General features: G+C 43.2%; 1 protein-coding gene across 1 annotated transcript; it reads left to right on the top strand.

Moving 5' to 3' along the window:
- The first annotated feature begins 7,182 nt into the window (after positions 1–7,182).
- On the top strand, positions 7,183–15,380 carry LOC139647108 (U3 small nucleolar RNA-associated protein 18 homolog). The gene is made up of 13 exons (XM_071522957.1): positions 7,183–7,566; positions 8,578–8,720; positions 8,915–9,010; positions 9,187–9,257; positions 9,739–9,845; positions 10,105–10,230; positions 10,675–10,849; positions 11,434–11,534; positions 11,978–12,068; positions 12,364–12,487; positions 12,821–12,995; positions 13,738–13,880; positions 14,895–15,380. Exons 1-13 carry the CDS (start codon positions 7,342–7,344, stop codon positions 14,917–14,919), a joined length of 1,602 nt encoding a protein of 533 aa, XP_071379058.1. The 5' UTR covers positions 7,183–7,341; the 3' UTR covers positions 14,920–15,380.
- The last annotated feature ends 1,214 nt before the right edge of the window (positions 15,381–16,594 follow it).

The raw sequence follows: 16,594 nt of genomic DNA, 5'->3' as shown, positions 1-16,594 counted from the left end.
CTTTGGTTACATTGTTTTGATGAGCTAACACTGCTAGTTAACAAGCGCCAATTAATCGAAAATAAACTCAATAAAATGACTTCAGTTCTCACCATTGATCCAAACGATGGATCAACCGCTTTGTTTTTGAGACGTTTATTCATGTCGTCTTTCAGCTGTAGAGAACTGGGAAGCTTTGAAAGGCTGGAATCAACTTCTCCTCCATTTTGCTCTTGCCAGGCAGAACTACTGTTCATGAAACATAAGCGCAAAAATCTGAGTTTCCCGGTCGTTCAGCTCTGTAGGAAATGAACGGACTTCTGTTGACTTGGTGGTCATGTTGCTCGCAGTGTGAACACACGGTTACTCACTCACACTAATGCAGAAGAATAACCTGAAAAATCACATCCTCATTACAGGCATATTTTAACTGATGTAAATGCCACATTAGATTTGGGCAAGAGAGCAACTGAGGGCGAATCATCTTGGGAGGAAACCTTTATTGGGGAGGCAGCATATGCAGCCCAGAATTATTGGACTTCAGAAGGCTTCCTCTCATACTGACAGGAAACCAGACCAGGACTGCTGATTCGGCCGGACCCTCGGCCTCTCTGATAGGTCCTGATGATGCTGAAACATTGAGGTGTATGTGGGGCATCACAGCTCAGTACGGGGACTCGGTTAGTGACTGGATCTGCGAGGGTCCGGCAAAACTGTAAACCGGGCTGAAATCTCTTCCTGCCTCCTGGGGGTAGAAATAGAAGTTTTTTTTTTTCCTGACACTGTGGACTTCCACTGGCTTGCCTTTGCCCTGAGTCTGGGGATAAATCCTGAAACCAATATGAAGGATTTACAATAAGCACACACACCTGACGGGATGTTGCATGGTTTAAGACGGGACCGACGTCTTTCACCGAAGAACGCAATAAGACTTTTAAAAACTGCGGCGCTTCATCTGTAAATAAAATCTCCTGTCGTCACCATGGAGATTGACAGGGGAATTGACTTTGCTGTTGCTATGGGAACTCCCATGGTGACCGGCTATCGGGGGGGGGGAAGCAGTGGCAACTATTTGGGCGTCTCGTGACTTAAGCGACACAACTCTTGTAGTCGCACGGCTCTGGTTGAGGAGGCGTGATTCAAGGACCGGGTCACACTTGTCCAGAGTCCAGAGGGTTTCTGATGGGACGCGACACGGGTCAATCTTCCCAAACTGACAAGACATTTGTTTTGAGGGAGGTGAACTCCACAAGTGCCAAGATGGGCAGGACTGAACTGGGAGACTCACCCACTAACTAACCTCACCCAGCACCCAACTCCCCCCCCCCCCCCCCCCTCCTGCTGCAGGGCGACAGCGGTCTCTTCTGTGGGACTGGAACGTACCGTGTTGGTGGGACAGGGGCGGCGAAGGGACGGATGGGACCGAGACAATCGCAGGTCAACGATCAAGTCTTCCTGATGTGTTTGTGGCTGGGGAGCCTGCAGCAAGGAAACATTCTCTCCTCCCCTCTCCTCTCTCCATCCCTCCCTCCTTCCTTCCCCTTCCTCTCTCCTCTTCTCTGAGAAAATACTAAACTTGTTGCATGTCGTCTTTCTTTGATCAGTCTGTGTTAAAAAGCATGACAGCGCAGCCTCGGGTTTCAACACACAGTGTTATATAATTACCCATCATCCGAGGTGGGGTAACCTTTTCGATTTAATTCAACCCATTTCCGTTTTATTCTATCCTTTACGTTGCTACATGTCTCAATAATGAAGACTTTGGGGCCAGTAGAGACGGGCAGTAAAGGATCCAGACCTGGATCAGATAGCATTAGCATACAAGAGTTTGTAGCATTGTTTTTACCTTCTGTAAGTACCAGATAGATATTCCCATGGTGGCCATTTTGAACACTTGGCGTGGAAAACTTGGAAGATTAGCATGTAGATAAAAACTGGTGTTACAACATCTAACATTCAGATCAAATTAGCTAGCAATCTCGGGAAAAGTACAAAGATTATTTGAACTGGGAGGTTAGCTAGCTTACTAACTAATTAGCTACTAGCTAGGTACCGAGGATAGATTCTGGTAGCTGGCTATAGAGGTCCAAATTGTAAAACTCATTCCAGATTCTTGAGATCCATTTATTTCTAATGTTTTTCAGTGAGGAATCTGTGAAATGATAAATGTTTGTCAGATTCCTGATGTTTGTGTGATGTTCATCTTGGGACACAACAGAACGAGAGAACCGGGCTGAGTTTTCCACCCAGTTCAAAATGGCCGCCGTGGTAATAAGAACAATACCATATAAAACGCAGAAAGTGAAGCCAATCGTCAGAAAGTATTTGAGAGATAGTTTTGTGTACTTTTCTGTGATTGACAACTGATCCTGGTGCGGTAAACCCCGCCCACCTGGCACTCCCTTGAAGGTTAAAACAAGCGTAAACAACTTGGTGCATCTCCTATTTGACCCAGGCCTGATTGGAAGCGAGCTAAAAGCTGAAATCCAGGGTTTTAAACCTGATAAACTTGTTGGGTGGTGGTGTTTTGATTTGTTCGATGCACAGTGAAGTGGGCAAAGCCTCGGTTAAGTGTTTCCCAAACTATGAGCCAGAACCCAAAATGGGTCTTGGGTGTGTTTTATAAATGTGTTCCCACTCGACAAGAATACTACTGTGTTTTCATCGCCGGGCCTCGGGGGAACGCAGAAATCCTCAAATCGAGTCCCAGGTTGAAAAAGCTAAGAACGCCTGGCTCAGGTGAAGTGAGTAGAAACTGTACTAAGAATTTGCTGATATGAACTTCCTGGTAATACTTGTAGCTGCTTATAATAATAAGGCCAAAATAATGATGACAAGCAAGTTATTAAATAGTTATTTGTTAGGGTTTTTTTTTTTTTGTTGAATTTCTGATTTGGGTCCCAGGCTGAAATGTGAAAGAAAGCCGGTTCTAGGAGAAGAAAACTGATGATATGTTGTTTTGATTTTTACATTTCTGTTATGTGAAGCGGTGACGTGGCCTGATCTGAAGTCAGTGCTGAAGCTCTTCTCGGCTGGTTCCCTGAAGATCATCGGTTCTCTGACTCTGGAGACTAGCCAGGTCTTTACTCCTGACCCCAGATCTGCACCCTGACCTCCACCCCAGCCTCCAGCCTCCAGCCTCCAAGCTGCGTGGCACAGAAGCACTACACTGTTTTCAAAGTTAGGGTACGGGGACCCCGAATTGGGTCTCAAGAAAATGTAACTTTGTCCCCAATTTATTCTGCAGAAATCAGTCGCTACCTCGGAGGGATTTTGATGGGGTCGTTTTAATTCTGTATTAAGCTACTGGCTGTTTCATGTTTTTGAAGGCATACACAGCGATTTTTGACACTACGGCTCAGCCATGATGTGAAAGCAGGCTGGGGGTCAGAGGTCAGGGTTCAGGGTTTAGATTGGGACCAGACTCTTTGGCCAAATTTACACCTGGTGTTAAAACCCCAGTGCAGATAAAAGATTGATCCTAGATCCTACATACAGGACACAAATCCACATTTAAAGGTGCTACGTGTACCATTACCAGATATGAAAATCTGTTCTCTAATATATCTTGTTATGATTACCGTAAACAAATGAGATTTGAAACATTTCCCATCAGCCCCGTTGCTCCCTGCCCCCCCCCTGACAGCTGATTGTCTGGTTTGTTTATGGTAATTACACTAATGTCTCAAAATTAATGTGGTGATGATTTATGGATGTTAAAATGCTACACGTAGCACCTTGAAGCAGAAATACCTTTTGAGACGGATTGGAAACTGACTTTTCTAAGTTACTGTGGAGCATGATGGGAAATGAAGGCAGATGTCCACCAGTCAGAAGCTGTTAAGTTGTGGTTGTGTCTGGTTAGTTTGTCTTTCCCATCACCCACTTGGGCAGGGAACTAAACACGGTTCAGAGGTCGATTCTGTTCTAAAAGCCACTACTTATCTCACACTGATACTTGGCAGGTGAAACGGTGAATTTGGGGATTTCTTTTCCCCCCAGCTGCTGTGACTTGTTGACTAGAAGGTTGACTAGAAGTTGGTTTCCTGTCCTGCTGTGGAGGGAGTTTGTTCAAGTCAGACTCCACTGATGTGTTTAACTGTGGCTCATCGCCCTGTTCAGGCCTGACGCTCTGTCTAGTTTGAGATTTCAATACACTGCAAAAAATGACAAGTTGTCCATTGATTTTATCTTGTTTTTGGACCTATCGGCTTATGTCATGATAGTGTCAAATCATCAGTCAAATCATCTCACTGCACTGGCAAATAATCTTGCTGGTTTCAGTAAATTTCACTTGATTCATGCCAATATGACTTCTTTCAAGAAATCATTATAACATTATAAAACAATGAAAGAAAGAAAATCTGGAAACAAGAAACTTTCTCCAAGACAGTTCCACTTTTTCCAAGTAAATGTCCTGAAACAAGTTACATTCTCCTGGGGGGAAAAAAAGTCAAATTTGTTGAAACCGGTGAAATTATCTGCCAGTGCAGTGAGATGATTTCACAAAAAAAAAAAAAAAAATCCTAAAATAAGCTTGATAAGTCTGGATACAAGATGAGATAACAAGTCTGTCTGGGGTTTTGTATCTAAATCGTGGCCAAGCACTTTTCCACCGTGAAAACCTACTGATAAAATGACTCCAGGTGAAAAGAGCTGCTTGGTTGTAAGTTCCCCACAGACCAGAGCCACAGCAACAACAACCCCTTTAACTGTCCTTTATTTTCAAATTTTAATCAATTCCTCCTCTCCCCGTTCCTCCCTCCCTCCCCCTCCCTCCATCGCTCGTCTTTTGCCTTATGAAATGTTTGCTGTAAAACTCGTCGATTCAGGATTTGTATAGACCTATTATGACTCAAACAAAAAATACTGAAAATATGTTAATAATTGTTCCAAAAAAAAAAAAAAAAAGAAGTGACTTAACGCCTCATGGATAACAATAACAGTAGTGATAATAGCGCTTACAGTTAGTCTAATAGGTTCTTGTTTAAAGCTTGTAACATTGGGACTAAACAACACAGAGGGTTGGTGGATGAATATCTGAAGGAACTGGGGAGTTCATGGTGACTCATCATGCTCTCTGTTTTCTTTCTTTCTTCTGCATTTCTAACTGGTGTGCTCTCTCTTTTCCTCTCTCTCTCTCTTTTTCTTTAACCGGAGCTCTATCAACACTGAAATAAACACTCCATGGTTTCCTCATCTCTCTCTCTCTGTCTCTCTCTTTCTCTCTCTCTCTCTCTCTCACTAATCCCAGCAGCTTAACCCCCCATCAATCGCTCTCTTTCGTTCTCGCACGTCTTTAACTCGGCCAGCTGTTGTACCGATTCAACTAAAAACTTCAGAGATTAAAAGGTCAATGTCTAAATAACTGAAGTGTGTGTGTGTGTGATTATATTTTTGTTTTTGTTTTGAGTTTTGGAGCTGAGAAGAAAGGGCTTTTTTTGTCATCTGAGGACATTTTTAGGGTTAGAATTCGGGTCAGGGCGAAGCTGGGGACTCAAGTCACAGTATTAACTGCTTGAGTCTTGATGCATGAAGAGAAGACTTGACTTGGGTTCTGGTGACTTGGGACTTGACTCTGACTTGTCCTCTGATGACTTGAAAAGGTTTCTAAAGTCTTGACTTGAGATCTTGTGTTTGTGTAAATGACTTAGATTGAAAGTGATGAGATTTGTTCCAGCAGACGACTGAATTTAAATTCTGTTTTCTGAATTTGTATGGAATGACTGAATTTATTGAAGTTAAAACTGATTATAGAAATCAAACTCATGATGCTCTTACCAAGTTTTTATCCTATTAAAACCATATTGCATTGAAAAGTCCTAGATATTTAGTTTTCTTTAAGATGTTAAACTGATACTGGACTCTTGATTTGTTCTGACTTGACTTGCTGTTCTACATTTAGACTTGAGACTTGACATTAATGACTTGGACTTGACTTGGTAATCTACATTTAGACTTGTGACTTGATTAGAGACTTGTGCCTCAAGACTTGAGACTGACTTGGGACTCAAGCAAAGTTGACTTGGTCCCACCTCTTATTCATTTTATATGCAAGTAGCATGAAAGTGGTGGGTTACATTAGGATAGAGTCCCCTAAGGGGGGATAAAGCATAAATTAATGCTTTTGTGGAAATAGAATTAATTCTTGTTTATGTTGGTTTGCCTTATGATGATCAACTGGAGGTCATAGTTCATTTTTCTTTTACTTAACCACATCACTGTTTGTACCAAAGGGATGGAATGGAAAGTAGATCCAGATCCAGTTGAGCCACCTTGTTATCAGAATAGAGCAAAGTAAGTAGTATCAGATGGATGTAAGTTATATTAGGATAAGTTATTAGCAGTGGTGGAAAGTAACTAAGTACATTTACTCAAGTACTGTACTTAAGTACAATTTTGAGGTACTTTACTTGAGTATTTCCATTTGATGCTAGTTTGTACTTATACTCCACTACATTTTAGAGGGAAATATTGTACTTTTTACTCCATTACATTTATTTCACAGCTATAGTTACTGGTTACTTTTCAGATCATTATTTTATATTTAAAACATTTGATCATCTTTATAAAATAACTATAAAATAGCATTGTTATAGATTAGACTACCCAAAAGTATAGATAAATTGTTAAGATTAGCTTCACGTTGACAACTTTAAAATGCTGCTTACATGTACATGTATGTCAATAAATCAGTATTAATATTCCAATAATTTATGAAAAATATAACTCTCTAAATGGGGACAGTTTGCATAATGAGTACGTTTACCTCTAAGTACATTTTGCTGCCAATTCTTATGTACTTTTACTTAAGTAAGATTTTGAATGATCTTTACATTGTTGTATTGCTACTTTTACTTCAGTAAAAGATCTCAGTACTTCTTCCACCACTGGTTCTTTTAAGGGGGAAAAAGAGAGTAACTAATGCTCTTAGAATATATGGAAGTGTAATTGATTTTTGCTCATATTGGTGGTTGTTTGGTTTATGATGATCACCGAAAATCTAAATAACTGACCTCCATAGTTTACCTATATTTATTTTTTTCCACTTCATCAAGGCTGGTGCTAAATGGTCCCATGGCTTTGATTCTCATAATGTGGACGCTAGGGGGCGGAGCCTTCTTTTTGACGGTTACAATCATGGAATCCCTTCCGAGTTCAGAGATCGTCTATGCGGAAGCAGATGAAGTAAAAAAAAAAAAAATACACTGGTCCCACATGTGCAAAACATCGACTGCATGAGGCCGATCAAAACATAACATCTCTCGTGTTTCACAAAGCTGAACGCACGGGAGCTCAAGTCCTGTGGCTGTAACGGCTCACAAGTAAAGTTAGTTAGTTTGTCGCGTGCGTCGTGAAAACATGGAGGGAGAGAGCGTTATAAAGTTACCGGCGACGGCGACGGAGAGGGGACCGGCCAAGAGGAGAAGGGCTCCTCCGCCGAAGATCGACCCCAAACAAGAAGACGTAAAGCGGCAGAAACACGCGAAGACGCTGGCAGTCCTGGGAGAGAAGGACAGCTCGGTGAAACTGCTGGAGGAGCTGGTGTTCGGGGCAGAAGAGGAGCTGCTGGGGAGGCTCGTGGAGGTAACGACCGTCACACCAGACTCCATCCAAAAAATGCATCAGTTTAATGCTTCCTTGCCTATCGGCTGCTACACACGCATCACAGAACACGACTTCTGATCTTTTGGTAATTGTTAGGGTCTTCTGGTAAATTCGGCATGCAAGTGATCCACCAAACGCCTTATTTTCAATTCAAAAACTAAACTTTTGGAGTTCACACTGTTCGCCACTGTGCATTTTTTGCTGAAGACGACTGTGGGAATAACAGGTGGACCGTTTCGTAGAGTTGATATTTTACTGTAATAAGTGCAGCTTGGTGTATCGGATGAATGCCGAATTGAAGAGTGTATCGTAGTGATGTATAAAACGTCTTAATTGTTGCTCTACCAGACATGAATGTTTGCCGATACGCAAGGTAACGAAAATACCGGAACCTTGAACTAGGGCTGCAACTAACGATTATTTTCATTGTCGATTATTTTTTCGATTAATCGATTAGTTGTTTGGTCTATGAAATGTCAGAAAATGGTGAAAAATGTCGATCAGTGTTTCCCAAAGCCCAAGATGATGTCCTCAAATGTCTTGTTTTGTCCACAACCCAAAGATATTCAGTTTACTGTCATAGAGGAGTAAAGAAACCAGAAAATATTCACATTTAAGAAGCTGGAATCAGAGAATTTTGACTTATTTTTCTTAAAAAATTACTCAAACCGATGAATCCATTATCAAAATAGTTGGCGATTAATTTAATAGTTGACAACTAATCGATTCATCGTTGCAGCTCTACCTTGAACCAGCTAAATGCCCTAATTGGAAATGAAAAGAAGCATTCAGTGTATTTTCACCTGTGTGTGTGTGCAGCTATATATTAGTACAGTAGGTCAGTGACTTTTAAACAGGTCATGGACTAGACTAGAACATAATGTATGTGTTATTAGACTCAGATTTGTCCCAAATTTGGGCTTCGGGCTGCAGAAGCTGATCGTTCCCTAACATCGTTTTAAGGCCTTTCTCTCTCCTGTCACTCTCCAGGACGAGGGCGAGCAGGGCGTGACGCTGCTGGACGACGACAACGATGAGTCCAGCGAAGAAGAAGTGGAGAACGAGGCTCGTCTGCAGCTCCCGACGGCCAGAAAGGCCGCCTGGGTGGATGAGGATGACGAGATGGAGGAAGAGTAGGTTGTGTGTGTGTGTGTGTGTGTGTGTGTGTGTTTGTTCTTAAATTTGTGTGTTCCACAAACATGGCGGTGGGTTTCAAAGGACAAAAACGACCCCGCTGACTCAAAATGCTTTCTCCTTTAAACAGACCGTCTGACTTATAGGTCTCTCTCTCTCTCTCTCTCTCTCTCTCTCTCTCTCTCTCTCTCAGGGTGGACATGACCCATCGTTTCCGTAGAGACCTGGCCAAAGGAGTGGCGGAGTCAACGATGTCCAAACAGAAACTACAGCAGAGGATGAAGGAGCAGTGAGTCTAAATACACATCCACACACACACACACACACACACACACACACACACACACACACACACACACACACACACACACACACACACACACACTTATATACACACACTGTGGTATATATTCCACACTCATCCTCCCTCTCTCACTCTTCTTCTTCTGCTTTGTTTTTTCCCAGGTTTCAGAAGTCCATGGGGGGAACTCCATCCTGGGCAGAGACCAAAGTCAAGAAGAAGAGCAAGAAGAGAGGTAGAATTAAATGTTACCGAAAGTAGTGCTGAAACGACAACAATCAACAGAAAATTTATTGATTTTATAGTTTTGATAATCGATTAATCGTTTTAGTCATTTATCAAGTAAAAATACCAAACATTTGCTGGTTGCAGCTTCACAAATGTTAAGATTTTCTGCTTTTCTCAGTTTCACATAAGTATAAAATAAATACTTTGGGGTTTTCTAAGTAACACGTTTGAAGAATCACTTTGGTGATTATGTTTGACATTTTATAGACTAAATTATTTAATCGATTATATCCAAAAAAAATGAGTCAATAATCAGCCCGGAAGGCTGCCGGTTCAAAGCCCTGGACTGGTGGGGAAACTTTAGGTAATGGGTAACACTCTCCACCCTTAACAACCGCTGTCTCAGGCATGAACCCCTTTTCAAACTTGCATGTCGCAATCAGTGTTTTTGTATTCATATGTTGATGTTACGTCTCCTCATCTGTCAGCCGAGGATGATGATGATGATGAAGAGGAAGAGGAGGACGACGACCTGCTGAGGAAGACGGGGAACTTTGTGGCGTCCTCTGACAGTCTGCCCAGCGGGATCCTGCGGGTCAGCGGCTCGGCCTCACCGGCTCTGTAACATACGCTCTGAAAAGTTTAGGGAAAGTTTAGGAATTACACAAATGCTTAGAATGATATCGGAAGAAATATTCAGTCCCAGTACATACACACATTTCCTGTACTGTTAGATTACTTTAATGTTCCTTTAATTTCTTGACAGACAACACATCTATTATTTGATCTCTGTTTCAAGGTTACTGTCGTATTAAATGAATTTCCCACATGGTGTGGATGTTCTTGTTCCTCAGATGAAGAAGTGTCTCCATGCCAACAGCGCCCGTCCGTCAGACGACAGGCTGACCACCGTCCAGTTCCACCCCTCCGCTCAGGTCGTCATGACGGCTGGCCTCGACCAATCCATCTCCCTCTTCCAGGTACTGTCGGCCAATCACGTCGCTCTGTTCCAGGTGTATTGATACAGCAGTGGTTCAGAGTCAGAGAAGGACACCAAAACGGCAAACTGAGGGATTTTTCTACCTTGATTTATCTGGGAAGTTGCTGAATTTATCTGCTGTTTTTCAGCTGGAAATTCAGTTATTTTTCACATATCCTTCTCATTGTTATATATGACATATATAGATATATTTATAATGTTCCCACCTGTTTCATAATAAGATAAATTTGATCATATCTTATCACCCTGCTGCATCGAAAAATATTGAGGGTTTTAGTTGAATTTGTCACACTTTGTCAGGTGTAGGTCCGATGGAATAAATGAGAAACCTTTCTTCCTCTTTGTTCCTTCCTTCCTTCCTTCCTTCCTTCCTTCCTTCCTTCCTTCCTTCCTTCCTTCCTTCCCTCCCTCCCTCCCTCCCCAGGTGGACGGGAAGACGAACCCAAAGATCCAGAGCATCCACCTGGAGCGTTTCCCCATCCACAAAGCCCAGTTCAGCACGGACGGAGAGAAGGTGGTGGCCACCAGCCTGAAGAACAAGATGTTCTACCTGTACGACATGATGGAGGGACGGGTGGTGCCTGTCCACACCGTCAGAGGTGAGGAGGAGGAGGAGGAGGAGGAGGAGGAGGAGGAGGAGGAGGAGGAGGAGGAGGTGTGGGGGTTGGAAATTATATGTTAGACCTTGTTATTCCTTGATACTGTTGATATGGGTAAGGAAAGGATGAGTGGAGTGGAAGGAAAGGTAAAAAAGTGTTGAATGGAGGAGGCGGAGGAGAGGGATAGGGAGAGGAAGAAGAGGAGATGGGAGAAGAAGAGGAGGAGATGGAGAGGAAGAAGAGGAGATGGAGAGGAAGAAGGGGTCAGAGAAAAAGATGGAGAGGAAAAAGAGGTCAGACAAAGAAGAGGAGAGGAGATGGAGACGAAGAAGAGATGGGAGAGGAAGAAGAGCAGATGGGAGAAGAGGTCAGAGAAGAAGAGGAGATGGAGAGGAAGAAGAGTGTGTGCAAAGACTAGAATTTCATGTCAGCTTTTCCTTTTTTTTAGAGAACTACTTTTACTTTTATACTTTAAGTAAATTTATATACTTATACTTGAGTAAGGAGTTTGTGCACTTGTACCAGCTCTGCCCTGGTGGAGAGTGTCATAGAGTTGTCTTAGTGTTGGTGTTTTGTCCCTGCAGGTCTGAAGGAGGCCAGAGTGAAGGAGTTCTCCGTCTCCCCTGAAGGTGACGCTCTGCTGCTGACAGGAACCAGTGGATACCTGCACGTCCTGACGCTCAAGGTGGGCGGGGCTTCCGCTCCTGTCAGTCACTGTGCTTTGTTTTTAAAGCTGCGTTGGGCCGGTGTTGGGGCTCGAAAGCATTTTATCGAATCTGAATCCGGCATCCAAAACTGCTTATAGAATCTGAATCCTTTCCAATCTCTTATCGATGATTTTGGGTATTTTACCAGTTTGGAACCGGCTAACGGACACCAACCCCACACTGGGCAGCTTGCACTCTGGCGGCCCCAAGTGGCAGCAGGAGAAAAGTTTGAAGTACTTCATTACCCGAATTTCGTGTAACGTGATGCTGGCAAAATACATTTCTTTGTTTAGGAGACACTTTTCTGTTTCGTAAAGTTTCGATTCATCACTTTGTTTTGGGTCGGGGAGATCTGATTGACTGCAAATGTTGTTAATTAACCATTTTGTCTGTGTGTGTGTGTGTGTGTGTGTGTGTTCAGACCAAGGAAGTGGTTCGCAGTATGAAGATCAACGGTAACATCAGTGGAGTCGCCTTTTCTCACGACGGCAGCAAGGTCTTCACCAACTCTGGTGGGTCCACAACTCTGTGTGTGTGTGTGTATTCTGTGTGTGTGCATGTGTGTGTGTGTGGTCAAATATTTCCTGAAACACCCGCTCTCTTTCGATGTGTGAGCACAAAAAGGAGGAATACATTTGATTTGAAATGAACTAATTCTTCAGTGTGTGCCCTCAGCTACGTTATACCCTTTGCTTCCTCATGTCTGATTAAATATATATAAATATTATCTTATCAGACTAGTGCTTTAAGTTGGAGTAAACTTATTCTACTCTGTGTGTGTGTGTGTGTGTGTGTGTGTGTGTGCAGAGGAGGGGGAGGTGTATGTGTGGGACATGCGGAGCAGCCGGTGTGTCAACAGGTTCACAGACGAAGGCTGTGTGAAGGGAACGTCCATCGCTGCTTCAGCAAATGGACAGTACCTCGCCTGCGGGTAGGACACACACACACACACACACACACACACACACACACACACACACACACACACACACACACACACACATAGATTATGGTTGATTAATGGGAACTTATAAATAGCTTCCTCTTAAGATGGAAAACACAGTCTGCTCCCTGTACACTTTGCCTTGATTTTTTAAATGTGTTTCTCATTGTTTTTTCATGTAGAAGAGCCAATAATCTGACAAAAATCAATTTAAAATGCAATTATTTTATTTCTGTGTGCACAGATGTGTTTAAAAGCCGCTAAGACGGAAGCATCAGTTTTGACAGAACTCCATTTTGTTTCGACTTTCCTCCCTCCCAGCTCCCAGTCGGGCGTGGTCAACGTTTACTCCCAGGAGGCGTGTCTCAACTCGACCAATCCCCGGCCTCTGAAGGCCGTGATGAACCTGCTGACCTCGGCGACCTCGCTGGCCTTCAACCCCACCTCCGAGATCCTGGCCGTGGCGTCCCGGGCCGACGACGAGGCCGCGCGACTGGTAAGGCGATGGCAGCGGCGGTTAGACGTACAGCAGGGCGTCTAGGCGGTTAGAGACTAAACAAGACCCTTTAGCTCAATTTGGATTGATGCACATGTCAAAGATAGTTCTTGTGAGGTTTGTTTGGGTTTTTTTAGGTTTTTAAGTTGTTTTTGATGCCATTCACAGCATTCCTGCTTTAGTGTGCAGCACAAAGTGGACTCTGAAAGACAAAACTGGGCATACGATTCAAACCGACACATTCAACCTCTGCAGCGTTTCCTCCTTTAGTTCAGTCGGTTTCTCCAGGTGAGAACGATGACCTTTGAACTCTGGTGGCACCAAAGAAACGGCACAGAGAGTCTCAGGCCTCTAACAAGAGAACTGAGGAGTGGTTCGTTAATCCAGCCGACTACAGGAAACCACCCAAAACACGAGGGATTATGGGTAGAAGGAGGTGGATGTTGACATCTTGACAGCCAGCAGTTCCTCATGCTTGGAAAGGCCAGCAGAACAAAAAAAAAAAACACCAGAGAAGAAGAGACAGACAAATCCCATCATGCTTAGCTAAAGGTACAGAGACTAGAGTCAGATTTGTTTTGTCAAAATCTCAAACCTGCAGGATGACAGATGACCAAAACTGACCAATGAGCGAGCTTCTTCTGAGTCCTGGTTCACCTGTGATTGGGTTCATTAAGTTCATAAAGTTTTCCAGCTGTAGGTGTGATGTCATGCTGATGTCATGCTGTGTGTTTGTCTCCAGGTCCACCTGCCCAGTCTGACCGTCTTCTCCAACTTCCCCGTCTCCAAGAGGAAGATCGTCCACCGGGCCAGCTGCCTCGCCTTCTCCCCCCACAGCGGCTTCTTCTCACTGGCCAACAACAAGGGCCACGCCCCCCTCTTCAGGTCAGTCAGCCAATCGTATGTCTCCGTTGGGCTCGGTCCAGCTGGGCTGGTGTCGAATGTGAAGACAGAGTTTGACCTCAGCCTCACTGGAGACTCTGAACCAGCAACTTCAATAGAGACAAAAACAAATAGCTTTTCTGATCATTCATTTTTGAAGACGCAGTGACTGTCCAGCTCACATTCTTCTTCTTCTTCTTCTTCTTCTTCTTCTTCTCCTTCTTCTTCTTCTTCTTCTTCTTCTTCTTCTTCTTCTTCTTCTTCTTCTTCTTCTTCTTCTTCTTCTTCTTCTTCTTCTTCTTCTTCTTCTTCTTCTTCTTCTTCTTCTTCTTCTTCTCCTCCTCAGTTCAATATCAAGTGAGGCACATATTCCAGTGCACAAACTGGGGGTTGGGACCCATTAGGAGGTCACAAGATAATTTTGGGGGGTTGCAAGGTGATTTATGGGATAAGGGATAAAAATAAATTCTACTATACAAATTTAATATAATGTGTAATTTTTCCTGCTTCTTCTGTAATTTTTTGAAATGCAGAATAGTTTTCAGCCTCCAGATGAAATGACCTGAAAAGGGAAAATCATTTTTTGGGTGAACTGAACTCAGGCGCCAAAAAGCTGCAAGAGATATTCCACTAAAAACACGAGATCAGTATCCTCGCTACGTCTACAACCAAAAACGGTGCTTAATGGAGTCACCTGCTGGATTTTAGATTTAGATTAGAGGAAACTGTAATGATCTCCTTTTTTTTTTATTATTCTCTAGGCCACTGGTTCCCCCCCCCCCCCCCCCCCACAGGTTTGCATGATAATTTTGGGGGGTCTTCAGATGATTTATGAAATAGGGAAAAAAACAGTTTTGGTTCCTCTTGGTTCAGCCACTCCTGGTTTGGAGAGATGCGTCTAGGTAGATCTGTCAGTGTTGTTTCAGATTTCAGCCGATATGCCCGGCCATATTTGTCATGAACCAGACTCGGATGAGAGCAACTTCTGACTGTTTGTGTGTTTCCTGTCTGTTCCAGGTTGCTGCATTACAAGGACTTCTGAAGAGGAACGTCAGAGGCTGAGGAAGAGGAAGTCTGGCTTTTAAGTCTTTGTGGCACTGGTCTGACCTTTTCATGGCGGAGGTCTAAAAAAAAAAAACCCAGTTTATATGCGAGTTCAGCTCCAGGTAGACAGACACTAATGTCGCCCTGGTCCTGTGGAGCTGAAAGGTTGGAGCAAAAAAAACGTTTGTGCTCGTGATTCTGAGAGGTGCTTTGGAATAAAAGTGTCGACCAAATGCGATGAAAATATCTGACCTGTGTGACAAGGAGTTAAAAACCAGACGGTGTGTAGCTGTGACTTCCACAAACAGACTGTCTCTAAAACTCTGGTCCAGCTGAGGAGCGGGCGAACATGCTGGGATACAACCGCTGTATCCCCAAACGTTTCTTTTTTATTATTATTATTGTTTTTGTCAAATTGATTGTATAAATGCACCAGTACAATACAACATGTATATTAACGTGTCTGTGTTTTTTTTTTTGACTCGGTTTGAGTGTGAAGAGGTTCTGCTGGGGCTTTGAATCCAGGAGGAAAGAGAGACCAGAACAACAGGATGAGCTTTTGCTTAGTCACTGTTCGTTATTCTCAGCATTACGAGGCAAAAAAAACAATCCGCTTCAGCCGGGATTAAGACCAGTGGGGGGTGGGGGGGGGGGGGGGGGGGGGGGGTTGGAGCTGGAGGTAATGAGGGCAGTGAAGGAGCGGTTTCATTATGCAACACAGTTTAAAAAATAAATAAATAAATAAATAAAAAGTAGGTAACAAGAACAAGAGCAATGTTACGAAACATCTGGCAGGCAGGTGGAGGAAGAGTGTCGAAAGCTTAACCAATCACAAGACACACGACTCACACACACACACACACACACACACACACACCCACACCTGGTGCTGGAATGCCCTCTGTCCTGTCTGTCCTCATGTGAAGCATGTAAAGCATCTGCAGGCCGGCCCTCCCACCGCTGAAGTCGTTCTGTTGTGTGGGAAACGGGAATTCAGCAGCTTTGGCTCATCCAATCCAATCCAATCTAATTTTATTTTATTTATATAGCACATTTTGTACATTAGAAATGCAATGCAGAGCGCTTTACAGATAGAAAATGCATTAAAAAAAAAAAAATTACTTTGGATAAAATGAAAATAAAGTTGGTTGGTTATTAAATTGCTAAAGATGGCTGCTCACTGGATTAAAGGCTTGTTGGTGGTTTATCCCGTACAAAAAGCTGCATGTAAAACACGTGAATTCAAAGCACATGTGATTTTTGGACACGTTGGTTTTCATATGTGAGCAATTGTTTTCCACTTTTCCTGACATCACATGACACTTTCTACTTCAGATGTGAAACTTTCAGGTGTTTTTTTTCCACATGTGAACACATGTTGACCGGCCATTACACATGACGATATTTGTTTCACATGTGAAAACTTAATTTCACATGCAAAGAGACAACTCTCTTTCAATCAATGGGAAATTTCACATGTTCACATATGAAATCCAACATGTGTACAAAGAGCACATGTGCTTTGAATTCACATGTGACTGTTTTTGGATGGGTGGTTGATCTCCATCGCTGAGGAATAAACCACAAACTGTCATTTAATTCTGCTTCCCAACTTACCTGGCAACTTCTGTACCTGCCGTCGTTATGAGTCACCTCCCTGTGACAACATACAC

Source organism: Centroberyx affinis, unplaced genomic scaffold (assembly GCF_046629955.1).
Source record: "Centroberyx affinis isolate AG114_WGS23_722 - 3 ecotype Tasmania unplaced genomic scaffold, CSIRO-AGI_Caff_v1 ptg001048l_1, whole genome shotgun sequence".
Classification (NCBI taxonomy): Eukaryota; Metazoa; Chordata; class Actinopteri; order Beryciformes; family Berycidae; genus Centroberyx; species Centroberyx affinis.
This window is presented reverse-complemented; position numbering and strand designations above follow the sequence as displayed.